The sequence below is a fragment of the Mchenga conophoros genome, linkage group LG23 (assembly GCF_057382185.1).
Source record: "Mchenga conophoros isolate Kocher_MC1m ecotype Shallow Benthic linkage group LG23, M_conophoros_male_GT1.1, whole genome shotgun sequence".
Classification (NCBI taxonomy): Eukaryota; Metazoa; Chordata; class Actinopteri; order Cichliformes; family Cichlidae; genus Mchenga; species Mchenga conophoros.
Window position 1 is genome coordinate 27,907,428 of NC_140547.1, and position 16,947 is coordinate 27,924,374.

Below are 16,947 nucleotides of genomic sequence, written 5' to 3' on the forward strand. Positions count from 1 at the left end.
AGATGAAACCAATCCTGCAAGCTGTTTGGAAACAGAGGACTATATTCCACATTATAATTGAACCAGCATGTAGGCAGGTCTGACTCAACACCATATGGAGTACAACACTGCAGAAGAGGAGAAGCAGCCTGTTGCCTCCACCTGTTGCTTGTTACGTCTGTTTTCTATTAGTTGAGATTATGTTGCCACGTTTTACTGTTTTTCTACTAATTTCCACTGAATAAGTTCATTTGGTTTCCTGGATGGTCTGCTGTTGTTAACCTGCTCAGGGTGCAGAAGATAGCCTCAAGTGCCCTTTGTGCCATCTGCTTTATAATGCCTCACGATGCATCTACAGCTGTGTTTCCCACACTAGATCAGAACTAAAAATATTCTGTGATGCTTGTGAACCTTTAATCAAAATCTTGGTCATCACATGAGCCCCTCAAGTTGCCCCATGTTGCAGAGCGAGTGCTTCCAGTTTGCAAGGCCAGTCATTATTGGGCTTTAACACACCAGCCAATCAGGGTTGTAGTTGATCGTTTTCTTTTTTGTGTGTGTAAAAAGCACAGGGAGTTTAGCTGGATTTTAGCTGAATGTATATCAGTACATTTGACAGGGAATTTCTTGTTCTGCTCAGTAGATGCCTGCTGTATAATTACTGCAAGAGAAGTTCAGCATTAATGTTTTTAGTGATCGTTAAAGGTTTTCTGAATGCTTCATTTTGTTTTTTAATGTCAGAGAAGAGGGTTAAACAACATGAAATTAAGCGTTATGCAACTCATATTAGACTATTATAAACATTTTTTGAATGATAGTTGAGCATACTTACAGTGCTATGAAAATTTCCCAATTTCTTAGTTATTGCATTTTTTTTACACTTAGTCCTTAGCCCTGTAACAGACTGGCGACTTGTCCATGTTGTCCCCTGCCTCTTGCACTGTGGTAGTTAAATATAGGCTCCTGGTTTTCTGTGACCCTGAATTGAAGGAGTGACAGGAGATGGTTGTGCCACAACTGGCAGTTGTCTTTGCAGAATTGTTTTAATTTAGCCACTTTGGGTGGTTTTGAAACACGAACAGCCTTTAAGTCCAGGCTTTGACTAGGCCACTCCAGAACCATTTGTGGGTTGTTGTTGTTGTTGTTGGTTTTTTTGCCATTTAGAGGTGGACTAGCTGGTGTGGTTTGGATCATTGTTCTGCTGCACAGCCCAAGTTCGCTTTAGCTTCAGGACAATAACTGATGGTCAGACATTATTATAGGACTGGGCAATATATCGACTTTTTAAATATATCGATATATTTTTAAATGAGATGTGACAATATTGTTTATCGTTCTACGCAACGTTACTCTGCCTCACCTCTCTCCTTCACTAACACAACTCCCCTCCCCCATCGCTTCACCTGCAGGCAACAACAAGATGGACACGGCAGCTATCAAAGAGGAGGTGGTCAGTAAAAAGAAAACATTTGGAGATTATTATTTTAGTGCTGGTATCGTTAATCTCGTTAAAATGACATTAACGCCATAACTGAATTAACACGGCTAATCTCCGTTAACGAGTTACAGCAGATCGCCCCGTGCGTGGGGCTGCATGGCGTCAATGCGTTAGTGCGGTTAGCTTGTTAACGCGTTGACGCCGTGCAGCCCCACGCACAGGTCCCACGATCCGTCCTCGGGACTTCCAGGTTATGCCACCATGTTTGACTGTTGGTGTGATATTCTTTTTATGAAATACTGTGGTAGTTTTATGTCAGATGCAAACCTTCCAAAAATGTCAGCTTTTGTCTTGTCAGTCCACAGAATACTTTCCCCAAAATCTTGGGGATCATCCAGATGTTTTTTGGCAAATGTGAGATGAGCCTTTATGATCTTTTTTGGTGAACTCTCCCATGGATGCCATTTTTGCCCAGTGTCTTTCTTGTTGACTTGACTCATGAACTCTGACCCTAACTGTGGCAAGTGAGGCCTGCAGTTCTTTGGATGTTGTTATGGGTTTTTTGTGACCTCCTTGGCTATGTCCATATGTATATGGGTTGTTTTTTTTTTTAAATAGGGATTTCTCAGAGTGTGTTTTGAAAAATATCTCAAAAGCTGTGAAAAGTGTGCCAAATCATCAGGTAGTGATATAACAGTAACCGTGAAGAAATGATGGCTGATTAAAAGCCACAGCGCACAGCCTTTTATCATAAAGGGACATAAAAAACGCACACCTTTGTCCACATGTAAATGCAGAAATGCAGTTTTCTGAAATCTTCACCCTGTCAGGAGTTTTACAAAAGCTCCATTGTCAGTATGCATGAAACAGGCTATGTTTACAAAAAATACCCATGTACATGTGGCTGTAGCAAAGGAGGTCACAAAAGAACTGAAAAGAACATATAAAGAACTGCAGGCCTATGGGCAGAGTTCATGATTCACCCCTGGATGAGTCTTCGATGCACTCTTGGAGTACTTTCGGTAGGTTGGCCACTCCTGGGAAGGCTCGCCACTCTTCCAAGTTTTCTCCATTTTGTGGGTAACGGCTCTCACCGTAATTCACTGGATGTCAATTACTTTGTTTCTCGGCTACTTCTTTACATTGTGTTGGCTAGGAAAACTGAACTTGGAAAAGAACGAGTTAATAAGGTTAATTCATGATAGAACAAAAGGGTCAATTACCTTTTCCCTTAGGGCCACGTAGGTTTGGGTAGCATTTCTCCCTTAATAAATGAAATCATCATATAAAATTTGCTTTTCTGTATTTTTGTCTAATACTAAAAATAGTTTGATTATCTTAAATTTGCACAGTAAGAAATGAATAAGGATTGGGGCATTTTTACAGTTTTTACAGCACTGTGGATGAAGTTATGTTTTGACCACATGCTGAACAAATACACTTTTAGCTTTCAGCTAAAGTCTCATTTATGAATTTTGGCCTTGGAGTTCTCCTGTTGGCAGCGTTACCATTTGGACATTTAGGGGAAATATTCAGTAAATGTTGGTGGGTGGGAGCAGGCTAAATAGTGTTTTTGTCACTGAATGGTGGATGTTACTGTCTGAAGAGCCCTGAAACGCTTTGAAAGTGGCCTAGTCATTGGCGTCTTAGCTTTAGCCTCTGACCATCTGTTTCTATACAGCGTGCAAGCTTTGAACACCCCCCCCCCCCCCCTTTCTCCTGCCATCAACAAATACTCCAAAGTTCATTGTAAACCCCTCCCGGTCCCCCCCCCCCCCCCCTTCAACCCAGCTGACCACCGCCCCCATCCCCCAGCAGGCTAAAATCACACCACCCGACCCTCGTAACCCCCCCACCCCCCACCCCCACCCATCCACCACAACTCCCCTACCACCAGCACCACCTCCAAACAAGCTTCCTGGCAGCGGACAGCACCACCAATCATCACTCTGTTGCCAAGGCAACCTCCCCCAGCAACAGCCGTCACTATATCATAGCAGTAGCGGAGAGGACGTGGGGAGGAAGAGGGGGGATGGCCGAGTCGTGGCTCTCAGCATTAAAGAGAGAGTGAGAGAGAGGGGAAGAAAGAAAAGAGGAGGAAAAAAATGGAGAACACACAGCTGCCCTTCAGCTACGTCGCATCGCACCAGCTGCTCCAGTCGCTGCTCTCACTCACACACACACACACACACACACACACACACACACACACACACACACACACACACACACACACACACACAAGTCAGGCTGCTGAGATCCTGTATGCGCTCCGGCTTTGTCTACATAACATTGCTGCTGGGCTTTCTCTTCATTCATTGATACATCTGTGGCCTCCGTGTATTTTCCTCATGTTCTGTCCTTGGATGCTTCGCTAACAAGTCTGGCTGTACCGTGCATCTGGCAGCGGGTCCATCTGTTAGCTTTGGGAGCAACAGATTGCTAATGTGGAACTTTGTTTCTTTGATTGTAGAAGCCACGGTCGGGGGACACTTTCTAAGCAACTCATTTTCTAGGTTTAAAATCCACCGAACTGAGAGGTTTATTACACAGATGAACACAAGGGCACAAGAGATTTAAAAAAAAACATGCTACAGCTGCTGAGATTTTTAATTATATTTATGATTTTATTTATACGGCTCTGTTGTTAACAGAGTTACAGAGTGCGTCATTGAATGAAGTTAAAGTATTATGGTGACGTTCCAGAAATACAACTGAAGATAAGGCAGAATAACAAAATATTAGACAGGATTTAAAACACACTACTTTAAGCCTTTTGATAAAATAACATAATATGATGCCATTTAAATGAGAAGTTTGTATTCTGGTTTGATTGGGCAGACTGGTCCACTAATTGGGAGCACTAATGGCAAATTATCTTTGTTTGCTAGCTGAGTTGCTTTCACCAATTTTAGCCCTAGATATACCTTTTATTTAATATTCTCTGTTTCCTGTTTGTGATCTCACCACTCAGTGAGTAGTTGGCGAGTGTTTGCAGGCAAGTTGGCATCTTACCTGAAAACTAGGATTAGCAGGTGAACCTAAATTGCCCAAGGGTGTGAATGTTTGTTCCCTGTGTTGGCCAGGATAGTTTCCAGCTCCCTGCTGTATAAAAGCTGTATAAGCGTTTAAGAAAATGGATGGATGGGTTCTAAAGTAGGAATGTACTCATCTAGTCCAATCCCGACTCAGAGCTGGATTCAGTATAAGGTGGGTTGGCTTCCTAGAGTGCTCAGGTGTAGCAGAGGGTCCGCTTTTCTGTGTGGTCAGGTGAGACGGTATTGCTGAAAAAGTCTGACAGCTGTGATGTTGTCACTTGTCCGGTGCTCATTGGAAAAGCTTTTGTTGCACTTTTACGGTAACGAAATGTGTTGACACTGACGTCAGTAGGATTTCACTTATCAGCTCCCCTCTGCAAGTGAGTTTGTGTGCATGTGTGAGGAGGTGGACACACAGCGAGAGCAAGTAAAGGTGAGAGCAGCATGCAGTCACCTGATGATTTTCAAGCAGCATGTTGCGCTATCTGCAAATTAGAGACAGTCAACACTGCACTACAGTGCACCTTAGCACGTGCTCTTTTATTTGAGTTTAAAGAATTATAAGAGGAATGAGTGCCAGTCTGCGGCTGTCTGCTTATTAAATTCAGGTTTTAGATCAGCACTTACAAAAAAAGGTATCAGGTATAAGAAATGAAAAGTTCTTGCAGCGTTTGAATGCAAAATTATTATTAATTTATTAATAATTTGTTATTGATTATTGCACTGTAGAGGCTGGTGAGGAACAACATTTCGTTTCAGCTGTGGATTTCTGTAAATACCATGTGAAATGACAATAAATCCTACAAACTTATATTAACTTAACTTAACTGAAAAATGAGAAAAAAAATAGGAAAGCAATCTCCTTATGTCCACAAGAAATAGATGGCCATTTGACGATTGTGTTATCTTATTGGTTAAAACAGGTACTGATTTGCAGTTACAGAAAAATTTTAAAAATTTGGTGATTCCCACCTCTACGAAATACAGTGAAGGCTCCAAACACTGGACCCTTTGGTAGTCTGGCTGGGGGCCACAGGTCCTTTGTTTGACATCCTTGATGTAGGCCATCCATTCTTGTTGATGAATGCAGTGAATATTGTGGATTGTTTTAAAAAATGTAACTAGAATTACACTTCAGCATGCTTTATCATATGTTTTACCAAAAATATAAAATATTGCTTAGTTCCTTAGTCGTGAAGTATCAGTGCTGTCTGTATTAAAATACACACCATGTCTGATGGTTCGAGCTCACCGGCCTCTCCCTGTTGTTTTGCAGGAAACCCCTCGTCACTTGGATGTGGAATGGGCGCTCTACAGCCACATGTCAACGCCGGTGGAGGTCAGATGTACCCGCAGCAGGTCCATCAGGGCATGCAGCAAGCAGTGGTATCTCATCCTGCCTACCAGGGGCAGCAGCACTTCTCCGACAACCCGCCCTACGCTGACAGCAACAACGCCAACTCCGGCTCCATGGCCTGCCTCTACCAGAACTACCAGGTGGAGCAATGAGTCATGTTTTGATCTGTGTAGTATTTCAGATGTTTTAGATGACATTTCTAATCACAATGGCCCCTCTCTGTATCCACAGCAGGGGATGCTGCCACACCCACAATTTGGGGAGGAGCAGCAGCCCCAAGGTGAGGGACTTCCAGCGGGTACGCCTAGCTCTGACAGAGCCCCCGGCGGAGGGCCAGAATCTGTGGACGCCATCTACAGAGCTGTTGTGGACGCAGCCAGCAAAGGCGTGCATGTAACCATCACCACGACAGTGAGCGGGACAACGCAGGCGAGTCCAGTGCACGCCCTCAGTGCCATGAGTGCCTTCACTGCCTCCATAAGGGAACCTGTCAACCTCCCCCAGGCAGTCAGCGCAGTCCTGCATGGGCACCAGGAAGGGGAGACCATACCCCAGCAAGCCAGAGTGCGGCAGGTGAGGCCTGGGCGGGGTCAGAAGAACATGGATCCAGGGAAGAGCACTCCGGATGGCCCTGAAGCCAATGATTACTTCCGTTCTCCTGGACGCGGGACTCCCAGGGGGCAGTGGGACGGGGAGACTCATCATGGGGGAGGCTTTGACAGTCAGAACAACAACAACGCCTGGGGTGGTGAGGAGTTCCTGGAGTGCTCGACCCAAGTAAGGAGTAGTCCCTGCATGGAGAGACCTGCCAGTCTGGCCCCTGCGCCACCCTGCCCCACCGATGGGTCCAACGACCACAGCCTGGTGATGGCCCACGATAAGGCCTACCTCGATGATAGCTTCCGGTTCAACAACTGCGGTCGGGCACCAGCTAACTACAAGGAACGTCTGGAGCAGACGGTGGAACGTTGCGCCCATCTCAACGGCACCACGCCCCACTTCAACACCCGGGGCTACGGAGAAGTCCTGGGCCCTCCACGGCAGGATGACGACCAGTCACCCAGCTCCTCCACGAGCCTGGAGGGCCCTCTGGCTACAGCCAAAGACTACAGCCACTACAACGGCCACTTCAATGGAATGGCGCCCAGCCCTTCGGACACGAAGAGCCTGAGCAGTGAGGAGGACCTCCGGCAGCCAGACTCGCCCTCGTCGGAGCTGCTCCACTACCGGTCCAGGACCTTCAACATGGGAGAGCTGGTCTGGGGCCAGCTGAAGGGCTTCCCGCCGTGGCCTGCAAAGCTGGCCGGGGATGAGCAAGTGCACAGCGCTGCCATGCAGCTGCGGGAGCAGGCCAAGGTGAGGGGCCGGGGTAGTCTGTCACCACCTGTCACCATTTTGCCAGCCAGCGCCTCAGCCTGAGGAGGCTATGAGCAGCAATCCCAGTATTAAAAGTTTCAGCGAGTCTTGGATTACAATGAATTATCTTCCAATTAAAGGGAGTTGCTTGCCAATAAGTCGAGAATAACTCGTATTTGACTGTAACTTTCAAATATTGCAGCTTTGAAAAGTCAGAAGGAAATAGAGCTTTTTAAATTTCTGTCCAGCGGCCATCGAGGCAGATGGACTCCAAATTACTCCAAAAACACATCCACGGCTTTACCTGCCAAATCAGAAGTGCAGAACAGAGCATGTCCGACAAACGGTGACTGCCAAATTATCCGCTAGACGCGCCGAAGTGATAAACCGGAGTTCAAATTGAGCATCAGTTCCTGGTGCTTGGTGGGAAATTTTCAGTCTGGTGCTGAATGTGCTCAAATTGATTCCACTTTTCTTTGTGCAGGTAGAGCCAGAGAAGCTGAAAACACTAACTCATGACTTGGAGGCATTCGACCGCGCCGCCAAAAGAGGCCTAAAGTAAGTAACCTCACCCAGCACACTGGTGCTTCATTAATAATATAAACCCACCTTTGCTGTAGTTTGAGCTGAGCGAGGCCTTTTCGTGCTTCCTCTGATGATCTTTATCCAAAGTGGCATTGACACCTAGTGGTTAAAGATGGTGTCCTGCAGCAAAGGAGAGGCAAACATTTGTTTAAGTGAAACAATAAAACTTTAAACGCTTTGGGGCAAAAATAGACCATTAACCCTGAAGTGACTGAACTAAAATGACAGAGGTAGAGTCGGAATACTTTATTCAGTGGCTCTGTTTCCACAAACTACACATGTACAGCTTCTTTTTTCCAGGGTAGATATTAAAAACTGTTCTAGTCTTTTATTTCAATAATCCAAAATTAAAGCTTTAAAGGTCTGTTTAAGTGACCTATGTGTTACAGCACACTCGTATCATTTTAACACCCAAATATGGACACATTGGAGGTTCTGTAATCCTCCGAACAACAAATAATGATGGAAGTCATCACAGTGTATACTATAAACTTGTGTCAAAATATTAGAAGAGTGTAAAATTACAAAAAGATCAAATAGTATATAAAATCATATACTTCCCTGTAACTTCTAAATTATCTTTCCTGCACTGCTTATTCTTTTGGCTGCTCCCGTCAGGGAATCATCTGCCTCTATCGGACCCTAACGCTAGCTTCCTCCTCTGATGCCACCCCTCTGAATGTCCTCCTTCACTACATCCATGAACCGCTTGGCACCATCTCCAAACCATATATCATAGCAGGTCTCACTCCTGTATTACAACAGTGGGACATTTTCAGTTAAAGAGCTATGAGAAGTTCATTAGAAGCATAAATAAACACGTTGGTCACATGGAGTTGAACCAGCTGCTTCTCCGGTCAGTTTCCTCATCCTGTAGATGGATTCAAGTGTAATAATTATTTTTTAAGCTACCTTTTTGTTGTAGTTTATAATTGTAAAGTTTTCTTCTGCCTAAAAGTAAATAATATAAATATTGTCTGACAGACCGGGGAAACTGAATAATCACTTGGAAGCTGCTATCCACGAGGCCATGAGCGAGCTAGACAAGATGTCGGGCACAGTGAGTATTTGCGCTTTTCCTCTCTTCTCATGCACTGCTGTTTCCCCCGCATTCACCACCACACCGTTTCCTGTGTGTGTGCCATCAGATCCCGTCGAGGGATCGTCAGGTGAAGCTCCCCAAGCCGAAGAGGAGGAAGATATCCAGATAACATTGAATGTGTTGGCCCAAGAACGTCCTCAGAGCCTTTCGGAGACTTTGTCCGTTCAGCCTTGATGCGATCTGAGCTCTCTAACAGGTGCTACACGTGGACTTTCAGTGGTACATCGTTGTTCCATGATATCAACTTGACTTAATGACTGACCACAGAAGGTGCTGGAAATTCCAATCACCACTACAGTTTATAGACTGTAGGAAAAAACATGAATACAGAAAAACATCAAAAACGGTTGCAATTTGTCTACAGCTCACTGAATTAACTATTTTTTTCTAGTATAAGATAGTAAAATAAACAAAAAAAGCTACAAGCATTACCTTACATATTTAAGAAAAATAGACAGTCCAAATATTTCTGATACATTTTCAATATGTATATAGATAATCCTGAAATTTCATGCTATTAAGAATTGTATGTAAATATTGTACAATGTCATGTACAACCGTACCTAATGCACATTTTATCTTTTATTGTACAAAACAAAGCAGAAGTGTACCAATGTCTTGGTTTCTATTCAGAAATGCGGTCGCATATGGCCGCATGCATAGGATAAATAAGAATACAGCCTAAAGCTTTTATATGATGAACTGTAAGATGTGCTGTTTTCTTTTTTCTTTCTTTTTCTTTTCTTTGTTGTTTTATTTTTGTAAGGGAACAGCGATGAAACTGACATGAGCTCACCATAACAGTAGTCACTCCAGCTAAGTGTTCATTTGTAATGGGGAGAAAAAACAGTTCAAAAAACACAGAATGAACTTTACCAGCAGAAAGTGTTCAGTGTCCCACCTCACCCACACCCTGTATCCCTACCCTCCCACACACCCACACCCTGTATCCCTGTCCACCCACAGCCTGTATCCCTCCCACCGAGACCCCAGCCGGCTCCACCAGTCACCACGTTACTTGGTCTGGTTCTGGGTTTTTCAGGTGTTGTAATTTATGAACAAAAACTTTTTTTGAGTGTTTTCAGAAGGAAAAATCCACTCACAGACACTTAATTTTCCAAAACCTCCACAATGATTGTTTTTAGAAGAGGTTCATTCATTTAAAGTAAAAATGATGGGGGGGAAAAGTCCTAAACATGGGTTGTCCAGCTTCTGAAACGGCAAGACTTTTTTTTTTATGTTGTTGTAAATTAAATGCTATTAATTAATGTTGGACTTCAGAAGTTGAGCTCTTTCTGCCAGCGTGCTTACATGCACTGTAGTTAACTCCGCTGACGTTACATCTGCTGGCTGTGCAGAGTTTTTAACTGGAACAAGTGTACATTGCAAAACAAGTTTTAGCCCATTTTAGGCTACTGAAATGATGAATTGATGGATATTGGTGGTCTTGGTGCATCTCTGAAAAACATCCCTGATTTAATGATTTCAGTGGTTTGGGGCTGAGGTTTTTTGTGGTTTCTGAGTTGCGGCACAGAATAACGGAATGAGGAACCAGTTTTGAGGCTGCGTAGCGTCGGGTAGCAAGTGAGTTGGGGTTGTTTCAGTGGCAGGAGATTAATTTTGAACAGAATTTCAAGGGGTGCATGAGTGAAGTGTCTGGATTTCTTAGGTAGCCCATCCCAAATTTAATATCATGAGCAGTTCCAACATTGGGGTTGGCCATTTCTGGTTGCCTTTGGACCGTTGGTCTTTGGTTAGCATTTATAGATTTGGCACCAGATAATATGACCCTGAGCTATCTTGTCTTGTCTTAGATGCCTTTAGCTTACCTTTAAACAGCTTTGAGAACCCCACATAGGGTTGCATTACACAGTGACACAGTAGCTTGGGGTAGTATCAGTGAACACAATTTCCAATAGCAGCCCAGCCCATAATCTCTGATGTCAGTGGTTCCAGCTTTGTGACTGGCAATTTTGCAGTGCTGTTGGGAGTGGCAGTCTTTATTTTGTAAAAATCTATGGAATAGGCGTCAGATTTGGCGTCAGCTTGATGGATGTAGCGCAGCCACTTCTGCCTTGTTGTGTCTTGAGGACCAGCCCGCATTTTGACAGTTTTAAAACAAATGTAATACAGTATTAGGTTGTACAAGTTTAAGTAACTTCTTACAGTAGCTTCTCCCACCAGTGGGTCCAAATTTGAGACCGGCATTTTGTTTTAGTGTTTGTTTTCTGTTGGGGGGGCGGCATGCTAATGCCTTGCTAATGCCAATGTTTTTGGGATCTATACAAGTTGTTTTTTGAGGGGCATGCATCTGTAATACACTGTAAAACAAGAGGTAGTAGATACTGGGGGTTGAACAAGGGTTGGGGAAAGTTCTCTGGAACTACAATCATAATGGAAAGAATCTGTGTGCTGTCTGTTTGAAATCACTGTGCATTTCATGTAGTCCCAGACATCTGCCGCTCCAGGTTTGGGACCAGTATTTTGTGTTGCAAATGCATAGAGCTGGTCTAGATTGGGCACTAGCACCTACTAATTGGGAAATATGTATCAGTGGTCTAATTAAGACTTTTTCTTCTATGTCCTCTTTTATGAGGTTTTGGTTGACATTATTTTAAATCTGCAGATGGCATAGCTGGATGCTCTGTTGGCATAGGGTTAACTTCATGTCACTCGAGTGCTTACATGTAAAATGGCTTTTTTCAGGAGAAATCTTTTGCTCCCTGATTACTGAAACCATAAAAGTCCATCGCTACATGCATATAAACACACTGTGAGATGTTTAGAGACTCATCCTGGTCCATTTTCAGTATGATGAGTAAAATAAGCCCTGCTCTTAGATTTGAAAGCTTTAACTCTCATTGTTGGAAGTCAAAAAACCATAAACCACTACATCTGAAAATGCAGACAATTTCAGTTTGCTTTGTGTTGTAACCACAAACTTTGGCCAGTTATTAACATGGGTGGATTTTTCCTTCAGCAACAAGAATCACAGGCTGCATCGAACGATCATGTCATTGATTGTCGCGATCATATTCACATGCTTGTTTGTACAGTGACTGTTTTTATTTTTGTTCTCCACGTGTTTTTACCCACAGCTTTCAGTAGAGTAACTGACCTCCGAGGCATCTGAAGCAACACTAACTGGGCTTTCCAGAGCAGTGAAAGCGCTTTTATTTTATTTTGGTTTTCCATTTTAGAGGCCTTGTTGTTTGTTTTTCATATTGATGTAAATTATTTATGTACAGTACTCCATATTTATTTTAAGCTTTACAAATATGCTAGATGGCAATAATACTACCAAGAGTTGAGAACTCAAGCCTTATATGTGTATATGTATGTTTTCTTTCCTTTTTTAACAAGTGAATTGATCATGTATTCAGAGTCCATTACAAACAAAAAGGTCATATTCTGTCTTATTTAAGAAGTGAACGTTACAGATAAGTCTTTTTAATTACAGTGAGGTTTTCTAGTCTTCATGTTTTTACTTGTTACAGATTGTGTCATGGTAGAGAAAAAGAGCATCTTATTTATGAATATGCACATCTGATGTTGGTAATAAATGCAGTTTGAACACTACAAGTTATCAGTGTTTGAAGCTGAGAAGAAGAATCATCATTCGATCGGTCTGACAGTATTGGAAATGGATCAAAACCACCGGCAATCTCTACGGAATAACCAAGTGCAATATTACCAATCGATGGCAAAGATCAACACTGCGAAACACTGCATCTCTCATTGTTTGGACTCTTCTGTGTTGCCTGTTTTGCTTTTCTTTCTTTCTTTTTTTCTTAATAGTCATCTTTTCTGATGCTCTAACCTGAGAGCAATGAAGTAGAAATTGATGTGTAGCTTTATTTTTACACGCCAGCCACAACCGTTAACCCAATTAGCCTCAAAGTTTGAACTAAAATACTGTTACTTGAACTTTATACGCAAGAACTCTAACAAATAAAAAGTTAAAACCAAATAATACACTACTGAAAGAACAGATTCCCCTTTGTCAGCCTCTAAAACAAGGGGTGCACCATTATTGGCCAAATATCCATACGGACACTGGTATCGGCCAAATATCTGCATCTTTGGTAGATTTACAGATATTAGAGGCCAATATTTTGCAGCAAGAACTAAAAAGACCTTTTAAACAAATTAGTTATTTTACCTGACATCAAGGGTGAAATTTTGTGCAACAAAAACTGAAAAAAATATAGATATATAATTGCCCTTTGAAACATCCATTTCTGTGCTTTCCAAATGAAAACACTACTATGACTACATATCCATAACAAATGGAGCCTTTAAGTCAAATCAAATTCCTGCATTTTTAAGTCAAGTTGTACTGTATTTTCCAATGTGATGTCTCTCTACCTTATTGTGTTTTTGTGCACACTGAAAAAACTGAGAATGTTTTTTTGTTTTTGTTTTTTTTTTTAAAAAAGCTAATTTTTTTTCTTTGTTTTTCTCTTTTGTTTACTGTTAAAAATATCAGTATCAAACACGAACACAAGGCATTGTTGTTACCTTCACAGCGGCAACAACATAAGCAATACCTGTGAAGAATGTGTTTAAAAACACGTCCCCGTTATTTTCAGCGTGCACCCTTTTGAGAGTCGAGGTTTTGTTATTTTGTCTTACTGTAAACCTTCGGAGGAGATGTCCTCCGGCCGTTTTCCAAAATGTGACGTTCGCTGTGGAGAACATGTGAGCTGTTTCGGTAAAGTTCATTCTGCCTCGTCTCCCCCTTCTCTCCACCTCTTTTTAAAAAAACAAAACAAAACAAATTATGTTTTCTTTTTTGGTTTTTGTGCAATGACATGCAGGTTCCTGCACTTGTGACCGGAACCCCATGTGTTACGGATCTGTTATTGGTTTCTTGTAATTCGTGGTCAAGAGTTCAAAGCATTTTTTGTGTTTGAGGTGGTCCGTGCGGTCTATTTTACCCTCCTGTCTCCTTCCACCTGTGATTGTGTGAGGTGTGAGTGTGAGTTTTATTTTTTCCAGTGTTTGTTTCTGCTCTTTAAATCTCCCATCCTTTCGTTGTCAGTATTTTGTTTCTTCAACTTGTAATTAAGTATATATTTTCTCACTAATATATACTTTACAAAAAATAGACCTGCGTGAAGTATGATGTGCACTTGATTGCTCTTTTTATTTTTCTTTATTTGCATTAATGTGGGCTAGGGATAGTTTGTCAGAGTCCATTATTTTGAGATTGTTTGGACTTTTTTTAATGGTTTGATGTACGCAGCATTTTTTTTGTAAATATTGTGAAACATTACAGGTCATGCAGTGATGTAACATTTTGAAAAATGTTGCACAGATGTTTAAGATATTAAAAACATGGTCACTCTTACTTGAATTATCTGATTTGTTGTGCATTTTTATGCCTTTTTGTGGAGGCCGGGTGCTTTTCCCCCCCCAGGTTTGTTATTAAATATTTCTAAGAGGAAATTAATGAGAAAGTTTGGAGTAAAACCACGAGTCTAGTTTAAAGCTTGTTGTACACTGGCCTCTAGTGGAAAAGCAGGAAAGCACACTTATATGCAGGGTTTTTAACATTAATATTAAATATTACTCTTTAAATATCTGCTGTTTGTCACTCTTCAAATCGCCCCCAAATTTACCTGAAACCACACACACAAAAAGCCCTTTGGCTTGAAAAACATCCAGCTACTAGACCTACTCAGCAGCCCTAGACCTCCTTTTTTATTAAATGTGGATTAAATGCTTATGTTTTTCAAAGTAGTCACAGAACATTTAGTCACATTTTTCACGTGGGGAATACTACATAAAGTTTAAATATAATCAAAAGCTTCAGAGCAGTTCTTAAGAAGGAAGTGAATATTAGCTTTTACTAACTTGGACACTGTTCAAATTTTGTTATTTCACAACAAAACAGTGACTTTAATGTAATTTAATTGTGTTTCTATTACTTATTTTGGTGCAGTGTGAATGGAGCAAAAGCGCTTAAACTTGAGAAAATACTGTTAAAAGTAAAAAGAAAATCTATTTCCTCCTCAACATTTTCCAAAGCCATGTTTGGGGTCTGCCAGGCTGATTCAGACCCCCCGACCTTATGTTTGATTCCCCTACTTTATTCTATAGCTATATTAACATAGAAAGGATTAAAGTATTTATTTTAAGATATACAATTATTCTTTAAGTAATGATTAGCAATAGCTATTTAGTCAGATATGGTTGCTTGCTTAAATTTGAACCTGTGTGAAGCCTATTTAAAGCTATTGTGAAGCTTTACCTATGACTAGCTTGTACATTTGTCAAATTATTTACTAGTTAATTGGAAAAAATCTTTAACATATATATAAAAAACATATTTTTACAGTTCAAGAAAAAAAAGTTGATTACCTTTTATTCTATATTCATATTAGCTTATAAAGTATCAACATATATTTATTAAAAATGTAAAGTTGAGGTAATGATTATCTAGCTAGGTAGGAAAGGTTGCTTTCTCAAGTCTGATTTTTATCATCTGTGTAAGGCTAATGTTAGCTAAACTGGGATTACTTTAGATGCTTGTTGAACCGACACCGGCCAGTTGGGAAAGAAATTACTATTTTTTTTAAATAAGTTCTTTTTAGAGGACCAAATTGTTGGTTTACCTTTATTCTACATCTATATTAGCTTATAAGTATTTAGTATTTATTTATTTATTGTCATTGTCAAGAACAATGAAATTGCGTTTGGGGCTTCCATACAACCCAAAAAAAAAGAAAATAATAAATACCCCTTAAAACCCAAGTGTACATATTTAACCCAGTGTGACTCCAATGCAATAAGACAATCCTTAGCAATAATGTTCGTAGAAATTCAGACAAAGACCTGAGAAACATGACAAAATACAACAATGCAACCCATTCAATATTATTGTACTGTGAGATATGATATCAGATATGATAGTTATCTATTTAAGAAAGAGGGGGGGAAGAGAATAAAGATATGATGCACCAATGCAGACCAGTTCATTGCTATTAAGAAGTTGGATATGGTTATTGTCCGTGAGAGGGGGGCAGAGAGTTCAGGAGCCTCACAGCCTGTGGATACAGGCTGTTGGCCAGTCTGGATGTTCTGGCCTGTATAGACCTGTACCTTCTCCCTGAGGGCAGCAGATGGAAAAGGTGGCGCGCAGGGTGATGTTGGTCCCGCAGGATACTGTGCACCCTCCTCAGACAGCGAGTGGGGAAGATATTACTGATCTCTGGCAGACTTGTTCCAATAATTCTGCCAGCTTCTTTCACCACCCGCTGGAGTGCTTGCTGATCGGCCTTGGTGCAGCTGGGGAACCACACTAGAAATCCATACGTCAGAACGCTGCTGATGGCACAGTTGTAGAAGTTCAACATCAGAGATCTGGGAATGTGTGCGCTCCGCAGTCTCCTCAGGTAGTAGAGGCGCTGTTGGGCCTTCCGTACAACTGAGGTGATATGGTTGCCCCAGGACAGGTCCTCGGTCACAGTTACCCCCAAGAATTTAAAACTGCTCACCCTCTCCACCGCCTCACTGCCAATGAAGAGAGGCAGATGGTTGTTATGACCCCTCTTCCGGAAATCTACAATGATCTCCTTGGTCTTTTTGGTGTTTAAGACCAAGTTATTGTCGTGGCACCATGACTCTAGTTGTTGCACCTCTGTCCTATAGTTTGTCTCATCATTGTTGGATATAAGTCCGAGCACTGTAGTGTCATCTGCAAACTTAACAATGAGATTGGACGCGCAGGAGGAAATACAGTCATGGGTGAAGAGAGTGTATAGCAGAGGGCTCAGAACACACCCCTTATAAAGGATTAATATTTATACAGTTAGCGTAAGGCCCTCCTTTCTATATCTAAACTGTAACTTAAGCTAATGATTAGCCAGTGTTATTTGCAGCTAAAATGTTTACATTTCCAAAGATGCAGATAGATAACAAAAATAAAAGTTATTAAATATTCTAATTTGCCTAAAATATAGGATTTAACACTTATTTGTACTGTATATTTTAAAAAAATACAATAAACTGTTGATTTAAATATGAAGAAACATGAAGATTCATATAGAGCAGGTTGAGTGCTCGTGCATGTGACTAACTCAGTGAT

The 16,947-nt window shown here is 41.5% G+C and overlaps 1 protein-coding gene across 2 annotated transcripts in view; it reads left to right on the top strand.

Moving 5' to 3' along the window:
• Positions 1 to 14,214, top strand: part of mbd5 (methyl-CpG binding domain protein 5) — a 55,913-nt gene extending 41,699 nt beyond the window's left edge. For both annotated transcript variants that reach the window (XM_085264447.1, XM_085264448.1), the window contains exons 6-10: positions 5,732 to 5,952; positions 6,044 to 7,168; positions 7,653 to 7,726; positions 8,738 to 8,813; positions 8,902 to 14,214. In XM_085264447.1, the coding sequence (XP_085120573.1) occupies positions 5,732 to 5,952; positions 6,044 to 7,168; positions 7,653 to 7,726; positions 8,738 to 8,813; positions 8,902 to 8,964 (1,559 nt within the window). In that variant the 3' untranslated portion in view covers positions 8,965 to 14,214. The remainder of the gene's footprint in view (positions 1 to 5,731; positions 5,953 to 6,043; positions 7,169 to 7,652; positions 7,727 to 8,737; positions 8,814 to 8,901) is intronic.
• Positions 14,215 to 16,947: the final 2,733 nt, after the last annotated feature.